General features: G+C 41.1%; 1 protein-coding gene across 1 annotated transcript in view; it reads left to right on the top strand.

Moving 5' to 3' along the window:
• WWOX (WW domain containing oxidoreductase) overlaps positions 1 to 17,285 on the top strand; it is a 778,310-nt gene that overhangs the window by 192,081 nt on the left and 568,944 nt on the right. Inside the window, exons 7-8 of the mRNA XM_060254428.1 lie at positions 8,166 to 8,351; positions 15,680 to 15,944. Coding sequence (XP_060110411.1) covers positions 8,166 to 8,351; positions 15,680 to 15,944 — 451 coding nt within the window. The remainder of the gene's footprint in view (positions 1 to 8,165; positions 8,352 to 15,679; positions 15,945 to 17,285) is intronic.

The following is a 17,285-nucleotide window of genomic DNA, read 5'->3' as shown; positions in this document are numbered from 1 at the left end:
AGAAATCTGTTAAGCTCCTTAGTAGTCACAGGCCTGCATTTTGCAATTTAGAAAAAGAGGGTTAACCCCTGGAGAAGTTAAAATTTATCTTTTGAGTTTAGGATGCTGACGTGGTTTTGTCGCTGGTGCTCAGACAGAACCAACTTTTCATTCAGCAATGCATAAATAAAGAGTCATGTAAAAAAAAAATAACCAGGTCAGTTTTAATATACAAACCAAAGCATATTTGAGCATCAGTGAGTGCAGAGATCTGTGTGTTCCATTTAATAAGATCAAAGGTTGACTGCCTCTGAGACTTACAAAATTAGTTCTGAACATTTTTACAAGTGGTCTCTATTGTGCTTTACTTTTGCACTGGCTTTAGTGGCAGATATTCAAGCCAGTCCCTTGTACCATTCTCCCTTAATCCTAACTGAATGCAGTTTTCTAAAGCTGATTGTAGAGGTAAAGTTTCTGCTGTGCTAATCTTGGAAAATACTGGGAGTATATTTTAAGCACCTGTGCTTTCCCCCTAAAGGGTTGCCAACCACAAGTGGGGCCTGTAGTTCTCCTGGAATTACATCTGATTTCCAGACTACATAGTCTTCCCTGGAGAAAATGGCAGTTTCAAAAGTTGTCCTCCGTGGCATCACATTTCAGGGTATGCAAAACCCACAAATATTATTTTTTCGGGTTCGGGTATATTGAACCTGGAGAATATTGGTATTTTCTGATATTCCCAAATCCCAGTACCAGTATTGTATTTGGATTTGAGAAATATTTAGGAGAACCTACACATTTTAGGCACTATTGTACTGTATAATGGAGAACTGAGCTGCAAGAGGAGCCAACCCAGGGTCAGCTGGGGCAGGAGGAGCTGAGAGCTCCATGCCGCCTTGACTGAGGCTGGCTCCACTTGCAGCTCCCATCACCCTGGAGCTGCAAGAGAGGATCAGGTGGGGTGGTGGGACCAAGCTGCAAGAGGAGCCAGCCAGCCCCAGCCGTGGCACTGTGGAGCTCTCAGCTCCCTCTGCCCCGGCTGATCCTCTGGAAAAGCTTCAGCATTTATTTGGACTCAGCTATACCGGTAGCTGATCGGATCCTCTGATCTGTATTCAGGTTAAATAATACCCCCCCCCCCAATACCATTAAGGTATTTGTCAGATATATTTCCGGTCGGTTTGAGCCAAATGCGCACTCCTAATCACATCCCTGCTGAGCTCCCTCCTCTTGCCAAAGTCTACCCTCCCCAGGCACAGCCCCCAAATCTCCAGGAATTTTCCAAGGCAGCATTGCTTTCCCCTCTTTGGTATAAATTTTCTCCTTATTCTTGTAGGGTGAATGGGGCAATGTTTCACCATCTTGGGCTACTCCAAGCCCCCTCCTTCCCCCTTTCTTACTTAGCAGACAGTCCATGGTGCGGTAGGCTGCCGGATTTACTAGGGTTGCCAGGTAACCAGCAGAAGACAGGTTGCAGGAAAATTGGGGGCACAGGAGAATATAAGATTTAAAAATGGCTATCGACTGATTGTGTGACAGCACTCCCAGGAAAACTGGAAGTGACATCACACCCCTGTAGTAATTGGTCACAACTCTAAGGTAAACCCATGCATTTTCCAGTGATTCCTAAGCAGAACTGATGCTCTTTCGGGTTTTCCCTGGAAATGATATCATGGCCATTCGAGGGAGCAGTCCTGTGTACAGTCTAGCTTCTTTTAAACAGCACTGCAGGCAAAGAAGTCTCTCTCTGCAGAGGAACTTTTCTGCCTCTTTATACGAAGCACTTTTGCACCAGTATGTTACTTCATTGACCAGGTAGCCATTGCTATGGCCAGGGCTGCATTATGACGTTTGTGGGCCCTGGGCACTTTTGCCTTTGTGGACCCCTCCCACCACAATCATGTCAATATTAAAAACATTTTTATATAACTTTAAATGAACTTTTTCTGTTTTAAACAAAATTTAATGGGCCGTACAATTTCATTTTTTTCTGATATGAGAAAAAGTTTTTTAAAAAATTCAACTCTAAAAGTTCATTTCTTTTTTCTAATTTTAAAAGAAATTGGAACATTTTTGTGGTCCTCTTAAAGTATTGTGGGTCCTAGGCACTGTGCCTTAGGGATGTCGGCTTTGATAATCACTCCAGCTACATCCCTGATTAATGTGGATCCATAAGACTTCACTGACCATGCCTATCAGTCATTCTTTTTTTCCTAGGGAGGGAAGGGGAGGGAATTGACTAGGGAGGGGGAAATTGACTAGGGAGGGACTGTCTCAGAAGTTGAAATGTTGAGCTACCACAGACTCAGAGAATTAGTGTACTGCCCCTTCGAAGCCTCAGTTTGTCCTGTTCAGAATCTATAAAATAGAATGAATCCAGGGTGGATTTTTACACATATATGTTTCACTCAGGGCACTTTAACTCTTCCCCTTTCAAACAAAAACGAAGCTTCCATTTTCTTTTCATAAGTGGGAGAAACCTCAGAGGTGGAGGGTTGCACAGGTGTCACAATAATTTTTTTTAGCCGCGGCAGCAACTTTTCTCTCAGCACGACAGCAAAAAGATACTGTGTTTTAGCCTTTTCTGACTCTGAGTAGGGTAATAGAAGGAAACTTGGTCAGTAACTCAGCAACAGGGCAATTGGAACTCCCCTCATATGCATTTCCTTGCCCAAAGAAAGCCGAACCTCCTTCAGTCCAATCTACAGTCCTTGACAATGAATCCTGTTGAATATAGGACTCACTTATCATTAAATGAACATAGAATTGCACCGTTTTGGATGGACTGTTGCCAGCACTATGCAATCAAACTTTAGAGTCCCCTGAAAGTTTCCCCTAAGTAAATGCTGCACAAAATCATCCCACAGGTTTGTCAAGATTTCACAAACTTGGCTAGAATATGATTTAAGCCATTCTTTAAAGCGACATTCACTTTTTGCCCAAAGAAAGGCTCCAACGCTTTTGCAAAAAAAAAAAGAAAGAAAGAAAAAAGGCTTAAACAGCCATGAGGGGCATATTGGGTAGATAAGCATGTAAAATATTTATGATTTAATATGTACAGTTAAAAAATCTTTTGCTGCAAATAAAGTAGTAAGCATTTTGCAGTTTTATAGCTTAATGGTTAATGAGAGAATTTTAAAGGGTATGTGTGTACAGTATTTTAATTAAAAATTTAATTTAAAATAATAAAACCATGAAGAATATTACAAAGGGCAATAGCAATCGATATAATGGCTTGGAATTTTAAACAAAAATACTTTTATTAAAAGCACTATACAGCAAAAGAAAAAAGAAAAAAAAAAGACGAGACCAATCTTTTGGCACATGTGTGCAATTGCCAGTGTTTGGGAGAAGGGACCCAAAATTATCCAGGCCTTAACCCTGTACTTTATAAGCTTAATTTTTCATTCTAGTGTTGTTGTAGTTCAGCACAAATGGTTTCCAAACCATGGGAATACTAGATATGGAAGCAAAGCTATAAGGATGTTAGTAGAATACCGCTGTTCTCTTTAGAGAAGCAATTAAAAGTAAAGCTGCTGATCACATGTGAGCTCAGAGGCCACATGGTGATTTGAGGAGGACAAAACACTCCCATGTTTTACACCCTCATGAAGAGGGCTGCTAAGTTGATGGTGGAAGAACGAGTACTTTTATGTCCTCAAAAACTCATCTTGAGGTAGTTTTCCTCTGCATATCTAGATGACAACCTGTTTGGCAGGAAGCTTTATGAATTCCTATAGATAGGAATGCATAAACCTAATAAAGGTCTTAGAATGGGTTGGGTAGCCTTCAGCAGCCTTGGCAGCGTCCCTTAAAATGCTTACATTGAATCCTTGCCTCCAGCTGCCTGTCTTTCTTATGTTGCACCATTGTGTTTCTCTCTGTATGTGCTAATAATTCTGCCCAATTGCCATCAGGGTTGGTCCCAAAATATTCTAAAGCTATGCATATTAATAATGAAATACACAGAATTTAAAAAATGTAGAAATATTAAGAACTAAAAAGAACATTATAAATATTATCCTATGCAGATGTTATGAGTTTAAGGTTCAGCCTTTATCCCAGAAGGTGTTTTGTAAAGGGATATTTGCACTAATCACTAGCACTAATCATGTGGGTAGTTCATGGGACAATATTAATGTAGCTTTCTGTGTATCATGGAAAATATGGATTTTTTTTTAAATCAAGACACAGCTGACTTGTGGTACCCCCCCATAGGGTTTTCAAGCCAAGAGGTAGTTTGCTTTTGCCTAACCACCTGCAGTGCTAAGCTGTGCTCACGACCTGAGTTCGATCCCCAGCGGAAGCTGGGTTTTCAGGTAGCCGGCTCAAGGTTGACTCATCCTTCCAAGGTCAGTAAAATGAGTACCCAGTTTGCTGGGGGGAAAGTGTAGATGACTGGGGAAGGCAATGCCAAACCACCCCGTAAAAATTCTGCTGTGAAACTGCTATGAAAGCAACGTCACCCCAGAGTCGGAAACAACTGGTGCTTGCACAGGGGACCTTTCCTTTCAACCACCTTGGACTTCACTAGTGGCCTACTCTCCAAGTACTAGCCAGGGCTGACCCTCCTTATCTTCCCAGACCTGACAAGTGTAAGTCAAAATGCCCTCAAAACAAGGTTGGGGAATTGTCAGGTGGGCACCTGGCTTAATCAGGATCTTTTTCCTGTGTATACAGGATTCCACGTCCAGAAATTAATGCTTAATAATATTAGGGACTCTAATTAAATAAAACAATTACAATTTATTCCAGAAAAATATAGGTTTTCATACAAGATAAAATACTCATAAAATTATTCATACAGTCCTAGGAAATATAGAGAGAGATATAGAGACAACACATGGATAGACAAACAGGGTGATAATTACCGATCGTAGTCTTCAAGAAGGCTCCAATGGTGACGATAGAGGACAGGGGAAATGGACCCAAAACTGTGGCCAGAATCGGGGATGGATCTAGACAGCGGAACTGGGGTACTGTTAGATGCACACATGTGGGGAGCTGTGTTACAGGTTATAAAGACTACCCTGAGCCCTTAGGGAATGGGAGGTACGAGGGAGGAGAAAGGGGAGGCTCTGCAGTGACCATAAGGGCTGGACTTCTGCAGTAGCCAATAGCAAGTTAATTAGTGGCACCTAATTGGGTGCCCATGACTGACCAATGAACAAGCTTGGTCCAGGGGTACCTGGTTGGACTTTCAGGTTGCAATGGACCGGGGTGAGGCTCCAAAATGGGGGAAAGAATGGGAGAAATTACTGGGTGGAGGTGTCCTTGAGTTTACCAAACTTATCTAAAAAGGTGACAATAGATGGCCAAATTGCTACCTAAGGTAACACCCGGTTTACGCAAAGGAACTTGGCTCTGGCTGAAGATGCTCTTCCTCTTGTTCAGTCTTCTTCTTGGCACCATTCTTTGTCTTGAGTTTCGTTAGACAAAGGCTTAGGCGGTCTGGCAGGATCCACGCCTAAGATAAGCTTGACTGGCTTATGCAGAAGTTGAAGCAGCTGTTGGATATGGAGCCAAGAAAACAAGATGGATTCTGGTGGTGTTAGCCTTTGGTTCATGGAAACAGGCTGGAAACTGTTTGCCTGTACAGTTCATGGTGGCGTGGCTTCTTCCACTGCAGCGGCCAAGACTGGGCACGCAAGGAGCAGCTGGAAGCTCGTCTGTAGTTCTGCTAACACCCATCCAGAAATGTAGAATGCTGCTGCAAAGCTGAGGCTTATAGTATCCACATAAGCCTTAGAAACCGTGGGCAAAGTCCACTTCTTAGAGCAGATGTGTGCAAGTCAAAACTCCAGGCACCCTGGCAACCATACTGGTGATCACGATGTCCATGTGTATGAAAAGTAGGGAGCTTTTTCTTACACAAGTTCACTCTGGCCTGGATCAGAGTGAAATATATTTAGGTACATTGTATCAAACCTTCTTTTAGAAAAGTCCTATCATAGATTATTATTGCTCATTCAACTGTGCCAACCGTGCCAAACTCGTGAATCAGAGCAGGCTAAACATTTGAAAAGTGCTCTAAATGTTCTGTGCTTTCGGATTAATCCAGAAAGAGCTCTATTGTGTAATAATCAAATAACTGTGATTGTGAAGCTGAACGAAATAAAATGCCTCTGAACTGAAGAGGTATGTCTGCCCTCCAAAGACATGCACTGAATTTGTGGCACAATGTTACTCGTACATTTACAAATTTGCAGTAATTAAGTCCCTTGAAAGTACTTGTGATTGCAGTTGGCCAGTTCGTTAGGCTGCGGAGAGCTCATAGGCTTGCTGGATGTGCTCACAAATTGATTGTGAAATTCCATAAGTGACTGATTTACACACATGGCCACACTTTAATTCCTTGTTAGGTTGGTTGTTCAGATAATATGGGGTTTTAATTGTTTTCCCCTTCCATGTTCTCTGATACATAGAACCTACCCCATGGGTGCTGAATTTAGGCCAGGAAACACAAATATTGTCACTTATTTTCCATTTGGGGTTAATAGCATGTGCATGAAAGGTACTAGTGGGGCTATTTTTACAGGTCTTTTCTTCCTGATTTGCATCCAGCCAAGATCAAGGGTAACATTGGGAGAGTAAGAGCCATGCAAAGCACCCTGTCCTGCAATTGAAACAGAACAGCTTGCCTTAGACCACCTAAATGAGTTTGTGATTAATGTTAGGTCTAATTTGAGGCTGTCCTGATTCAGAGCTCAGTCTGTTAACTGCTACACGGAATAGGTTAGGGCCTTGCAGGACCTCGCTTAGTTCTGCAAGGCCTGTAAGACCGCTCTCTTCCAGTAAGTCTTCAGTCGACTGTAGGAGAATTCTGGAACAACTGTCGTCCTGAGAATAGGAGTAACATCTGATTTGTTAGCACCAACTGTAGATTGTTTTAACTTGTACTGTTTTATTGATTTTATGACTGCAATCATAGTTTACTATGATTTGATGTAAGCCGCCCTGAGCCCACCTCGGCAGGGAGGGCGGGGTGTAAATCGAATTAAACATAAACATACACCAGGCCAGCTCACAGTTGAGAAATATATGTAATAGAGTCCCATAGAAACTGTTTTGTGATGGGGTATGTGTTCTTCATTGTCCTGTCTGATACCACCTTTTTTTTCTTTTACAAGCTTCCTTGAATGCTTGTTTTCCTGCTGGTTCAAAAAGTTGTATCAGTGTTTTCCTTTACCTTTGACCCTTTTGGGATGTTATTATTAATGGCAAGATCAAGGGTTAATAAATCAGTGAAATGTAGGTAATGGAACCTCGCTATCAGGTTTTTCTGAATTCTATTGCTGTACTATGTGGGACATTGGTAATACGTAGCACTGGATGTCAACACTGCAAGTAGTGACTGAAATTCAGCAACTGTTGACTTGTCCAGCAGACACCATGATCTTTCTTAAGCTTCTGTTCATTTTAATTCCTTTGGGAATGAGCCCACATCAGTATCTGCTGAGCAAACTGTTGCTGGCTAGCATTGGTCCATTGAATATGGAAAACACAAGCAAAAGATAACATTGGTGGCCAGATTCCTAATTCGGCAGCAGATTCAGTCATGTTTTCATTTGCCTTTTTACCTAGCCACCTATTGCATTAATCAATAGAAGAAACTGATCCTAATCTTTTTTTTCGGGCGGGGGAGGGATTCATTTTTCTAGGGATTGGATCCTTCTTCACACACAGCATTTTTTTTCTTTTTTCAGAAGGCTGAAGCCATAGAATAGGATATTTGGACTGTGGCCATAGAGTTATGATGGGCTTAACTCTTTGAGCTGTGCTCTGGGTTCTGATGGAACTAATTTCTGGAGGTGTTATTTGTCAAGATGAGGGGAAGCACAGAGCTTATATATCTTCCTCATGAGGCAAACAGCAGCTCTGGGTGTGGTTGAATTGGGATAGGAGAAAATAGCTCTGGGTTGGGCTCAGCAGTGTTCTCACAATCCATTTGGGTCCCTCAGCTGCTATTTTAGCATTTGGGCGAAGAGGGAAACCGCAAGAAATTGTATCCACAATTTCCCAAAATAGATCTATGTTGGCCCTTAGCTAATGCAGGTAAGAGAAAAAAGCTCAGAATAACTCCCACTATATTTTTGAAGATAGTTCACAAATTTCATGAACCTTCGCACTGATATTGGCTATGTGGTGTTACACAAATAACATTTGCATTTTTTAAATCTTTATAGACCTATCCATGTGCTGATCTGCAATGCTGGTATATTTGGTGCTTATTGGGAACTGACTGAAGATGGCCTGGAGTCTGTCTTCCAGGCCAATCATCTGGGGCACTTTTATCTCATTCAACTCCTCAAAGATGTTCTCTGTCGCTCAGCTCCTGCACGAGTTGTGGTGCTGTCATCTGAAGGACACAGGTTAGTCGCTTTGACTCTCAGTGTTGGATGTCTTCCAAAAGGCATGTAAAGAACCAGTGCTGTGAGTTCTGTGTCTGCATCAGTACTCTTTCGGGGCCCCTTCCCACTACAGCTCCCAGTACCCCTTGAAAAAGTGATCCTGAGGGTCAGTCAGAAGATGCAAATGCAGGTCCTGCTTTGTCCCAGTGTCCTGCACATTCAAGAACAGTGAAACAGACTAAACAGTTCATTGAAGTGCAACACAGGCTTATTTCTTCATGGTCACTGAGTATTGCATTGGCTGACTTTTCACCCATGCATACCTGCAGTTTGGAAACTCACCATGGCAAACAAAGGAGAACTGAGTGACAAGGCTTGTCTCTGTCCTCTTGGGCATGTGCTGTCTGAGCTGCACCTCTGAAGGGAGTGGAGTTTCCACACTTAGAAGCTAGTGTGATGTAGTAGATCAAGGATCAAACTAGGATCCTGGAAGACCCCAGTTTAAATCCCCATTTCTACTGTGAAAATCTGCTGGGTGGCCTTGGGCCAGTCACATTCTCTTATCTAACCTGCCTCAAGGGGTTGTTGTGAAAAAAAATGGAGCAGAGGAAAATGATATTTCAAGTTGCTTCGAGGCTTCATAGGGAAGAAAAGCAGGATATCATTAAATAAATGCAAATTATAGCTCTAGAATTATCCAAATCAGGGTCCTGCACAGGTACAAACACCATAAATATGAATGTACAGGTAACCACTTGAAGAACAACAGTTACAGGTAAGCAGCCTGTTTTTCTACACAGTGAATAAATGTGCTATGAGGATAGGTCAGAACCAGTATATGCAATGAAAGACAAAGCCACTTACCACACAAACAGCTATAGAAGCACTGAATAAAATCAGCCATAAATGCTCAAAGGAAATTGGGTGGAGAGGAGATGCCAATAGTCAGTGTAAATTAATTCATAAAGACTAACAGCAAATGGTCACCCAAGAGCAGAATCAGGTTCTGTCTTGTATTCCACACTTCTAACCGATCCAACTCATTTAGTTAAATGCTTAACTCTTTTTCATTTCAAAGCAAATCCAACGGCTGTTCCCTTAGAACCCCAGAAGAAGGAAGAAGAAGGAAAGGGGGGGGGAGGGGAAGTGCCCTAAAGGGTGTGGCTTATCTCAGACCACACCCTATGTAACTTTTTTTATCAGTCAGAGGAGATAACTCCACTTCCAAGGGATGGATATAGAATGAATAATCTCTTTTTCAGTACATTCATTTTTCTGTTTACTCCAATTCAGTGCATGATGCAGATGGCCAGTATTTGTTCATATACTCTTCAGTTATTACTTTCTGTGGGAGACCATTCTGCCTTATCTGCTGATAGCACTGGGCAGGAAGAGAATGTGCGCGCATGGTTGTAGCAAGGCTCTTCCAAGGTCTCCAACGTAATCCACAGAAAAAGGGTTAAAAGACTCCAAAAATTCTCTTTTTAGCACATCTGAGGCTTTTAGACAAAAGTAGCAGCGTTTCCAGAGCAAGACAATCTGAATTCAAAGCTCATTTAAATCAGAACGCTCTCAATAATGACAAGAGAAAAAAAAAGACGTTTTAAAATTGAGGCTTGTCTGCACAGCATAGCAGCTTTTTGCCTATTGCTTTCTCAATGCTCTCAAAGGCGATCCATATTAAAAAAAAATAATTTAGAATTCAAAAAACAGTCCATGCTATAAGCTACCAGCTTGATGGCAAAAACCAAGAACCATCTGCTCTGCTATCAATTTTGTTAGGGAATTCTGTTTGAAATTCTGTTTCTTTATCTCAAACAGTGCGATGGATCACTGGATCAAATAATCATTGAGAGGCATCTAACATGAAAAAACAAAAACATATTGTGATACATATTTCCAACATAAATGACATGCTGCAGATAGATTTGCTTTAACCATTTTAAATTTATGGTAGCGGCAGTGAAAGGGGGGGGGGGCTATAGAACATGCCAGTAATAATCCTCCCCTGTGTTAAAAGACATGAAACATCTAGTAATTAGGTGGTAACAAAAATCCTGGATGTCCTTATCTTTGCAAATCACAGAGAAGGAGGGCCACTGCAGGGCAGGCGAGTTACCAGTAGAAATAAATCTGCCAGCTCCAGTCACTTGCCAGATGTGGAGGGCACAATGGGATATGTATAAATGAGCTGTTATTTAATGGGAGATTATGTTGAATTGTCAGCTGCTTGTTTCTTGGTGTAACGTTTGGATCCCCAATAGTTTTTTTTCTAATGCCACCTTTGCTTTTGAGGGGTTTTATCTACTCCCTCCTTCACCCCTTTAGTGTCACATGGAGCTCAATTTCATGTCTTCACAGAGTGTTGAAACTTAATTCAAAATTAAAAGGGGAAACAAACAAGAAGATGGTGCATTTACTGGCTGGTTAGCCATGCAAGATCAGCCAAGGTTTATGGAAACTTATCCCACAATAAGTAGATGGTGTGTATCCAGATCTAACAACTGAAGAAACTAATTGCCCTTTTCATTTCTCACAAGTTTGTCATGCATTAAATCGTACCTACACAAATAAAGTAATCATTTAAATGGTTTCTAGTTTGTAAATTGGAGAAATACCAGAAGCCACTGCTGAGAGCTTGTTAGCTTTTGCATCTTGTTACCTGGACAGGTTTTGTCTTTTTAGACTGAAGGTAGTACAAATTGTTGGGGACTCCCTCCCTCCCCCGCCGCCCTTGGCAGGCTATAACTCCAATCTTTGGTCCATCTGGAAGTGAAAGAAAACTCAGTGGAATGAGACTGGACACTCATAGTGAGATATTTGCAATGCTGTCCTAAGTTGAGTAGCACCTTTCTAAGTACATCAAAGTCAGTCGTCTTGAGGGAAAACCAGACAGGAATCTGTGCATCTGGTTGCTCAGAAAAGTAAAACCAGCATCAAAGGACTTGCTGTTATTACCTAATTAAGACACTAGAATGAGCACATCATGTAGCTCTACCTAGGGTTCCACTGTTGGTGACAAGAACATTTAGGATGAGCTAAAAAAAATAGGGTTGTCAGCCTCCAGGTGATACCTGGAGATATCCCACTATTGCAAATGATCTCCAGATGACCAAGATCAGTTCTCCTGCAGAAAATGACTGCTTTGAAGGCTGGGATCTATGGCATTATACCCCGCTGAGGACCTTCTCCAGGCATTACCCTCCCTCTAGAATCTCCAGGTATTTTTTAACCCAGAACTGACAGTCTTGCCTTAGAAAGAGGCAACTCTTGAAAGTAGCAAAGCACATTATTTATTCCATTTTTCTTTTTTTAGTAATAGTGGTAAGAGATTGAGTCTAGAACTCTAGTCAGACATTCCATGTGCGCAGACGGCTGAAATGGTATAGGGGTTGGATTGTTGAAGAGTCTGGGGGTGAAGAGTCTGGGTGTCCTGCTGGAGCCGTCATTATCAATGGAGGCCCAGATAACAGCCACTGCCAAGTCAGCATTCTTCCATCTGAGGCGGGCGAAGCAGTTGGCCCCTTTCCTGGAGCGTCGGGACCTAGCGATGGTGATCCATGCGACGGTCACCTCACGACTGGACTACTGTAACGCCCTCTACATGAGGCTGCCTCTGTGCCGGACCCGGAAACTACAACTAGTGCAGAACGCGGCGGCCAGGCTGCTGCTTGGTCTCCCAAGATGGGAACATGTACGGCCGGGGCTACGCGAACTGCACTGGTTGCCGATTGTATACCGGGTCCAGTACAAAGTGCTGGTTATTACCTTTAAAGCCCTATATGGCCGAGGACCGGCCTACCTGAAGGACCGCCTCTCCCCGTACGAGCTCCAGAGAGCACTGAGGTCAGTAGGAAAAAACAGACTGACTACCCCTGGGCCAAGAGAAGTTAAACTACAGAACACCCGCTCACGGGCCTTCTCGGCTGCGGCCCCATATCTCTGGAACCAACTCCCAGAGGAGGTGCGGGCCCTGCGGAACCTTGATCAGTTCCGCAGGGCCTGCAAGACCACTCTTTTTAAATTAGCTTTTATGAACAGCTGAAGTACATTTTACAACGAAGAAAATCCGCCATTAGCACTAACTAGAATAGCGTCAATGATAATGTTATAGTTTGTTTTAATTAATGTTCTACTGGTTTTTAAGATTATATTAATGCTTAATTTAATGTTCTTAATGTAATTGTTTTATTAATGCACCATTGGTTACTATGTTGTTTATTAATGTTTTATTTATTAATGTACCATTGGTCACTGTGTTGTTAGCCGCCCTGAGCCTGCTTCGGCGGGGGAGGGCGGGGTACAAATAAAATTTATTATTATTATTATTGACTGGACCTTTCTATACCCAGGTTCAAATCTCCCCTTGGCATAAAACTCACTGGAGTAACCTTGGGTTAGTCATTCTCTCTTTGCCTAACATACTTCACAGGGGTGTTGGATCAACAGAGAAAGGGAGAAATATGTATGTTACCCTAAGCTCATAATAATAGGATTTCTACAATGTGGTTTATGAGCATGTTGGCACTTAGTTTCATGATCCAGTAAAGAACAGATTGAGGGAAAACCAGACAGGATTTTGTGCATCTGGTTGCTCAGAAAAGTAAAACCAGCATCAGAGGACTTGCTGTTATTACCTAATTAAGACACTAGAATGAGCACATCATCCTTCAGCAAAACATAGGGGTGAGATTTCATGCAGTGCTGCATTTTAAATTGGAATAATTCACATTCCCATGGCAATCTGATGGTTTTTTAAAAATGAAATATTTGAGATTGGATCTTGCCATAATAGTCTGCATGTGCAAGTATGAGCAATTCTCCCCTCACGGAGCAGCTTCCCAAGACCTCACTTCAGGGAGCTATGGGAATCATCCTTAGAAATCCTGTTTCTCTTCCAGGACTCTAACCAATCCTTGCAATGTAGGCCTCAGGCAAATTCAAGTGAGGCTCAGGCAATCAGAGTCTGTGGAACTCCACTGTATGGGAGGGGGTGAACCAGCCTCATCTTAAGAAGGGTGAAGAAATCTCTTCTTCTTTTGGATAGAAATTTTGTGGCTCTGGAAAAGAAGCATCAAGTTAGCCAGGCTTTAGTTTGGCTTTTCGTTTGGGCTTAGGGGTCAGCTTAGGAAAGAAAGCTTATTTTAGTGTGATAAAGAAGCATTAAGGGCCCCTCATTCTTAATTGGTGTGTGTAGGTTCTGTGGTCTGTGAGAGAAAAGAGTAGTCTGGAATCTGCTGAGGTAACTTGTTAAGAAAAAGGGGAACCAAATCTGCCCTCGGGTTATTTACTTTATTTGAGAGCCAGTTTTACTTCATATGTTTAAGTTATCAACACATTATATATACCTTATAAAGAACTTTCTTTTCTTTTAAATAAACCTTTGTTGTTCATCTCCATCTGTTTCTTTTCTGTCAAGTCAAATATCTAAGAAAACATGGTGTCTGCTTACCTCACAAATAAGTAAGTCTTGGCCTGGAAGGTTTCCAAACAAAAGACTTTTAGGGATCACATAGCTTATACTCTAACAATCTTTTAATTTGTCCCCTTTTAAATTTGATTGTGGATGGTTGGGGTCTAAGATCGTATACAAGAGGCCAGAATAGGGGACTGGATATCCCTCAGTTCAGAAGGCTGATGCTTCAGAGCTTTCTTCCCTCTCTCACACACCCCTTAGCTATTGCAGGGTATATTTATTTATTTATTTATTTAAAACATTTATAGCTTGCCTTTCCGCCTTTACAAGGGCCATCAAACCAGTTAACAAATTAAAACATGCCTAGCAAAATCACATTGTAAACCTTGCAAGATCAGAAATTCCAGTAAAATATGCTGTCCATGAAATCTCAAAAAATTATTCACAGCACCTTAAAGACAACAATTTATACTTATTTATAAATTCAAACACTGAAAATGGCAAGGTTAAAGAGATGGAAAATGCAAAATGTATTATTTGTTTATTTGTTATATTTTTATCCTGGTCCTCCTCCAAGCTGCTCAGTGTGGTATGGATTGTCCCCTTTTGCCATTTTATCTTCACGACAACCCTGTGAAAGCCACTTTGAGGTAGTGGGTAAATGTGCAGGCTTTTATCTGGGAGAGCCAGGTGTGATTCCCCACTCCTTCACATGCACCTGCTGATGTGACCTTGAGTCAGTCACAAGTTATCACAGACCTGTTCTGCTCAAAAACAGTTTCTGCCAGAGCTCTCTCAGCTCCACCTACCTCACAGGGTGTCTGTTGTGGGGAGGGGAAGGGAAAGAAGATTGTAAGCTGCTCTGAGACTCCTTCGAGTAGTAGGGTATAAATCCAATCTCTTTTCTTTTTCTTAAATTAGGCTTAAGATAGTATGGTCAGTTCAAGGGTCTTAGATGCATTCCATTAGATCATTATTGTAATTTATTTTATGTTTGATGAATGCCAAATATAAGGGCAGGCAAACTAGGCAAAACAAACAAACAAACAAAAAAGCTTGTACTTCATATGAGGCTTTAGTTGTTTGCCACCGTGTTGTTATTTAAAGAAAAAAAGAAGGAAACAAACAGCTGGTGTTTAATGACTCTGTCAGACCCAATTAAAAAACATCAACTAGTTACTTTGATTTGTGCTCAGTCATGCCATGGGTATACTTAAAACATTAGACTCCTCCAGAGCTCATTCTGGCTTTGTTCACATTTATCTTTTATACCTTTAAGGCTATTGATGGTGTATTGCCATTGTTGCAGCCCCTTTCTAGCCATCAATTTTTAATTTTAAAAGATTCTAAGAAGCAAGCAGGTCTCATCTGCAGATACTTGGGTACTTTTAAACTCTGGAGTATGCAATACTTGCACCCTGAAAGAAATAAAAAGGCAATAAATGCCAAATTCTGTCTTATTCTCTGTTTTGAAAAGCTAATAATTAGTTAAAATTAGTTAAAATTGAAACAGATCTTGGGGTTGTAGTAGAAAGCTTGATGAAAACATCAACACAGTGCCGAACAGCAGTGAACCTTGGAAATGGGCTGAAAATAAAATGGTCAGTATTGTAATGCCCTTGTATAAAACTGTGGTAAGGCCTCACTTGAGGGCAACCAAGATGATTAAGGGATTCAAACCTGGGTCTCCCAAATACAAATCTGATGCTCTTAATCACTATACAATATTGACTCTCAATTTCCATACCGCTTTAAGGAATTTGGTAAGTAAATTGTGATTTTTTAAAATGGCTATCAGCCCAACTGTGTTCACTTACGGAGCAAAGATATACAGTGATGACACTGATTAAAAGAATGCTTAAAAAACCAGGAGAAAATTTTTGCTCCAGATGACCCACCTAAAAAAAAATGCTATTTACTTTATTTTTAAAAGGTTCACAGAAATTTTTGACAACTCAGGAAAACTTGACTTCAATCAGCTTTCTCCGCCTAAGAAAGATTTCTGGCCTATGCTAGCCTACAATCGAGCAAAACTGTGCGGTCTTCTGCTATCCAGTGAGCTCAACCGCCGTCTTTCCCCCCATGGAGTGACATCAAATGCGGTGCATCCTGGAAATCTAATATATACATCTCTTCATCGCAGCTATTGGGGATATACCCTGTTATTTGCTTTGTTTCGTCCATTTACGAAGTCCCTGGTAAGTGTGTGACATATTTTATATATTCAGATTTTGCACATTGCAGTGTATCTGTTTAAAAAGTGAGCTATACCATTTTTACAACATATAAATGCATAATTGATGCTTTTAGTAACATATACTATAATAATTGTATTTGGTATGTAGAACTTGGTTTACTAGATTGTGTTATTCGCTCTGAGACAGCTGTGCATTTTCAGAGTTGCAGTAATTGCGGCATGTATGCAATGGATGGTTGGGGTGAGTACTGTTAAGGGAACTTTACTGTGACACTGTTCAGAGAGGTTCAAGAGAAGATACAAGTAGAGAACAAACATGGATAGGAGACATTGTAGAAAGGAGATGGGACTGGCAGGGAAAATAAAAACAAATGCTTATGTTATGTAGAAAGGGGAAAATATGGAATCTAGTAATGGTTATCTCCATATCTGCCTTTCACGTGGATCCAAAACCAGGAGCCATTTTCACCTACTTGCCCCTGTTCTGCTTTAAAGTGAAATGTTTATGTTGGCAAGTAGCAGGGCAGAAAGGGTATTGTATGTTAAAACTATGAGAGCTTAGCAGATGTTTCAACGAACTCTCTCTCTATATATATATATTTAAAAAATCCTTCTGCATTAAAAATGGCTAGAAATCCAAGGCGATTGGGTTACACGTCCTGTTTCCAGGGCAGAGCCAACCATTGTGCTTGAGTTTGAACAGATGTGCTATTCTTTCCCCCCCTCCTGGATGAGAACATAAGACTGGCATTGTTGCAGTTTTAAAAAGGTCCAATCATTATCATTTAGCTATTTTATTATTTATCTGTTTATGTAATTATTTAGCAAGGTGTAGTGATATAATTATGTCCTTGAGCAAGCAGAAGGTCCTTATGCGTAAGCAGACTTACATGTGCGCATTGGTCAATAGCATTGGTACTGTTGTCATAAATTAGATGTGCCTTCAAAATCATGAAGTGTTCTGGTCTATGAATTTGGATCATGCCCATTGACATTCTCGTGTAGTTAGAACTGGATCAGAGGGCTTTTGTTCTTCAGAAATTATAAGAAATATCTTTGTTTTACTCCCCCCCCCCCCAAAAAAAAATAGCATTCAGTCTGGGCTGTTCCAGTGTTCTGCATGGTAACAGGCATGGCAGTATATATAAAGACTGGATAAGGATGAGAATTACTAGGTTTGAAGCTCACCCAGATGTCATGGAACTTGTTTTGCTTGAACTCAAGAACTCCTATTACTTATTTATCAATTATATTTGTGCTCTGCCTTTCCATCTGAGGAAGAAAGTGATTTACACTTTTAAAGAATCTTGCAAACCATCCTTCAACCTGGATGCATCAACTG

The sequence above is a fragment of the Heteronotia binoei genome, chromosome 14, assembly GCF_032191835.1.
Source record: "Heteronotia binoei isolate CCM8104 ecotype False Entrance Well chromosome 14, APGP_CSIRO_Hbin_v1, whole genome shotgun sequence".
NCBI lineage: Eukaryota > Metazoa > Chordata > Lepidosauria > Squamata > Gekkonidae > Heteronotia > Heteronotia binoei.
Note: the sequence above shows the minus strand (reverse complement) of the source record. Positions and strands in the feature narration are given on the sequence as shown.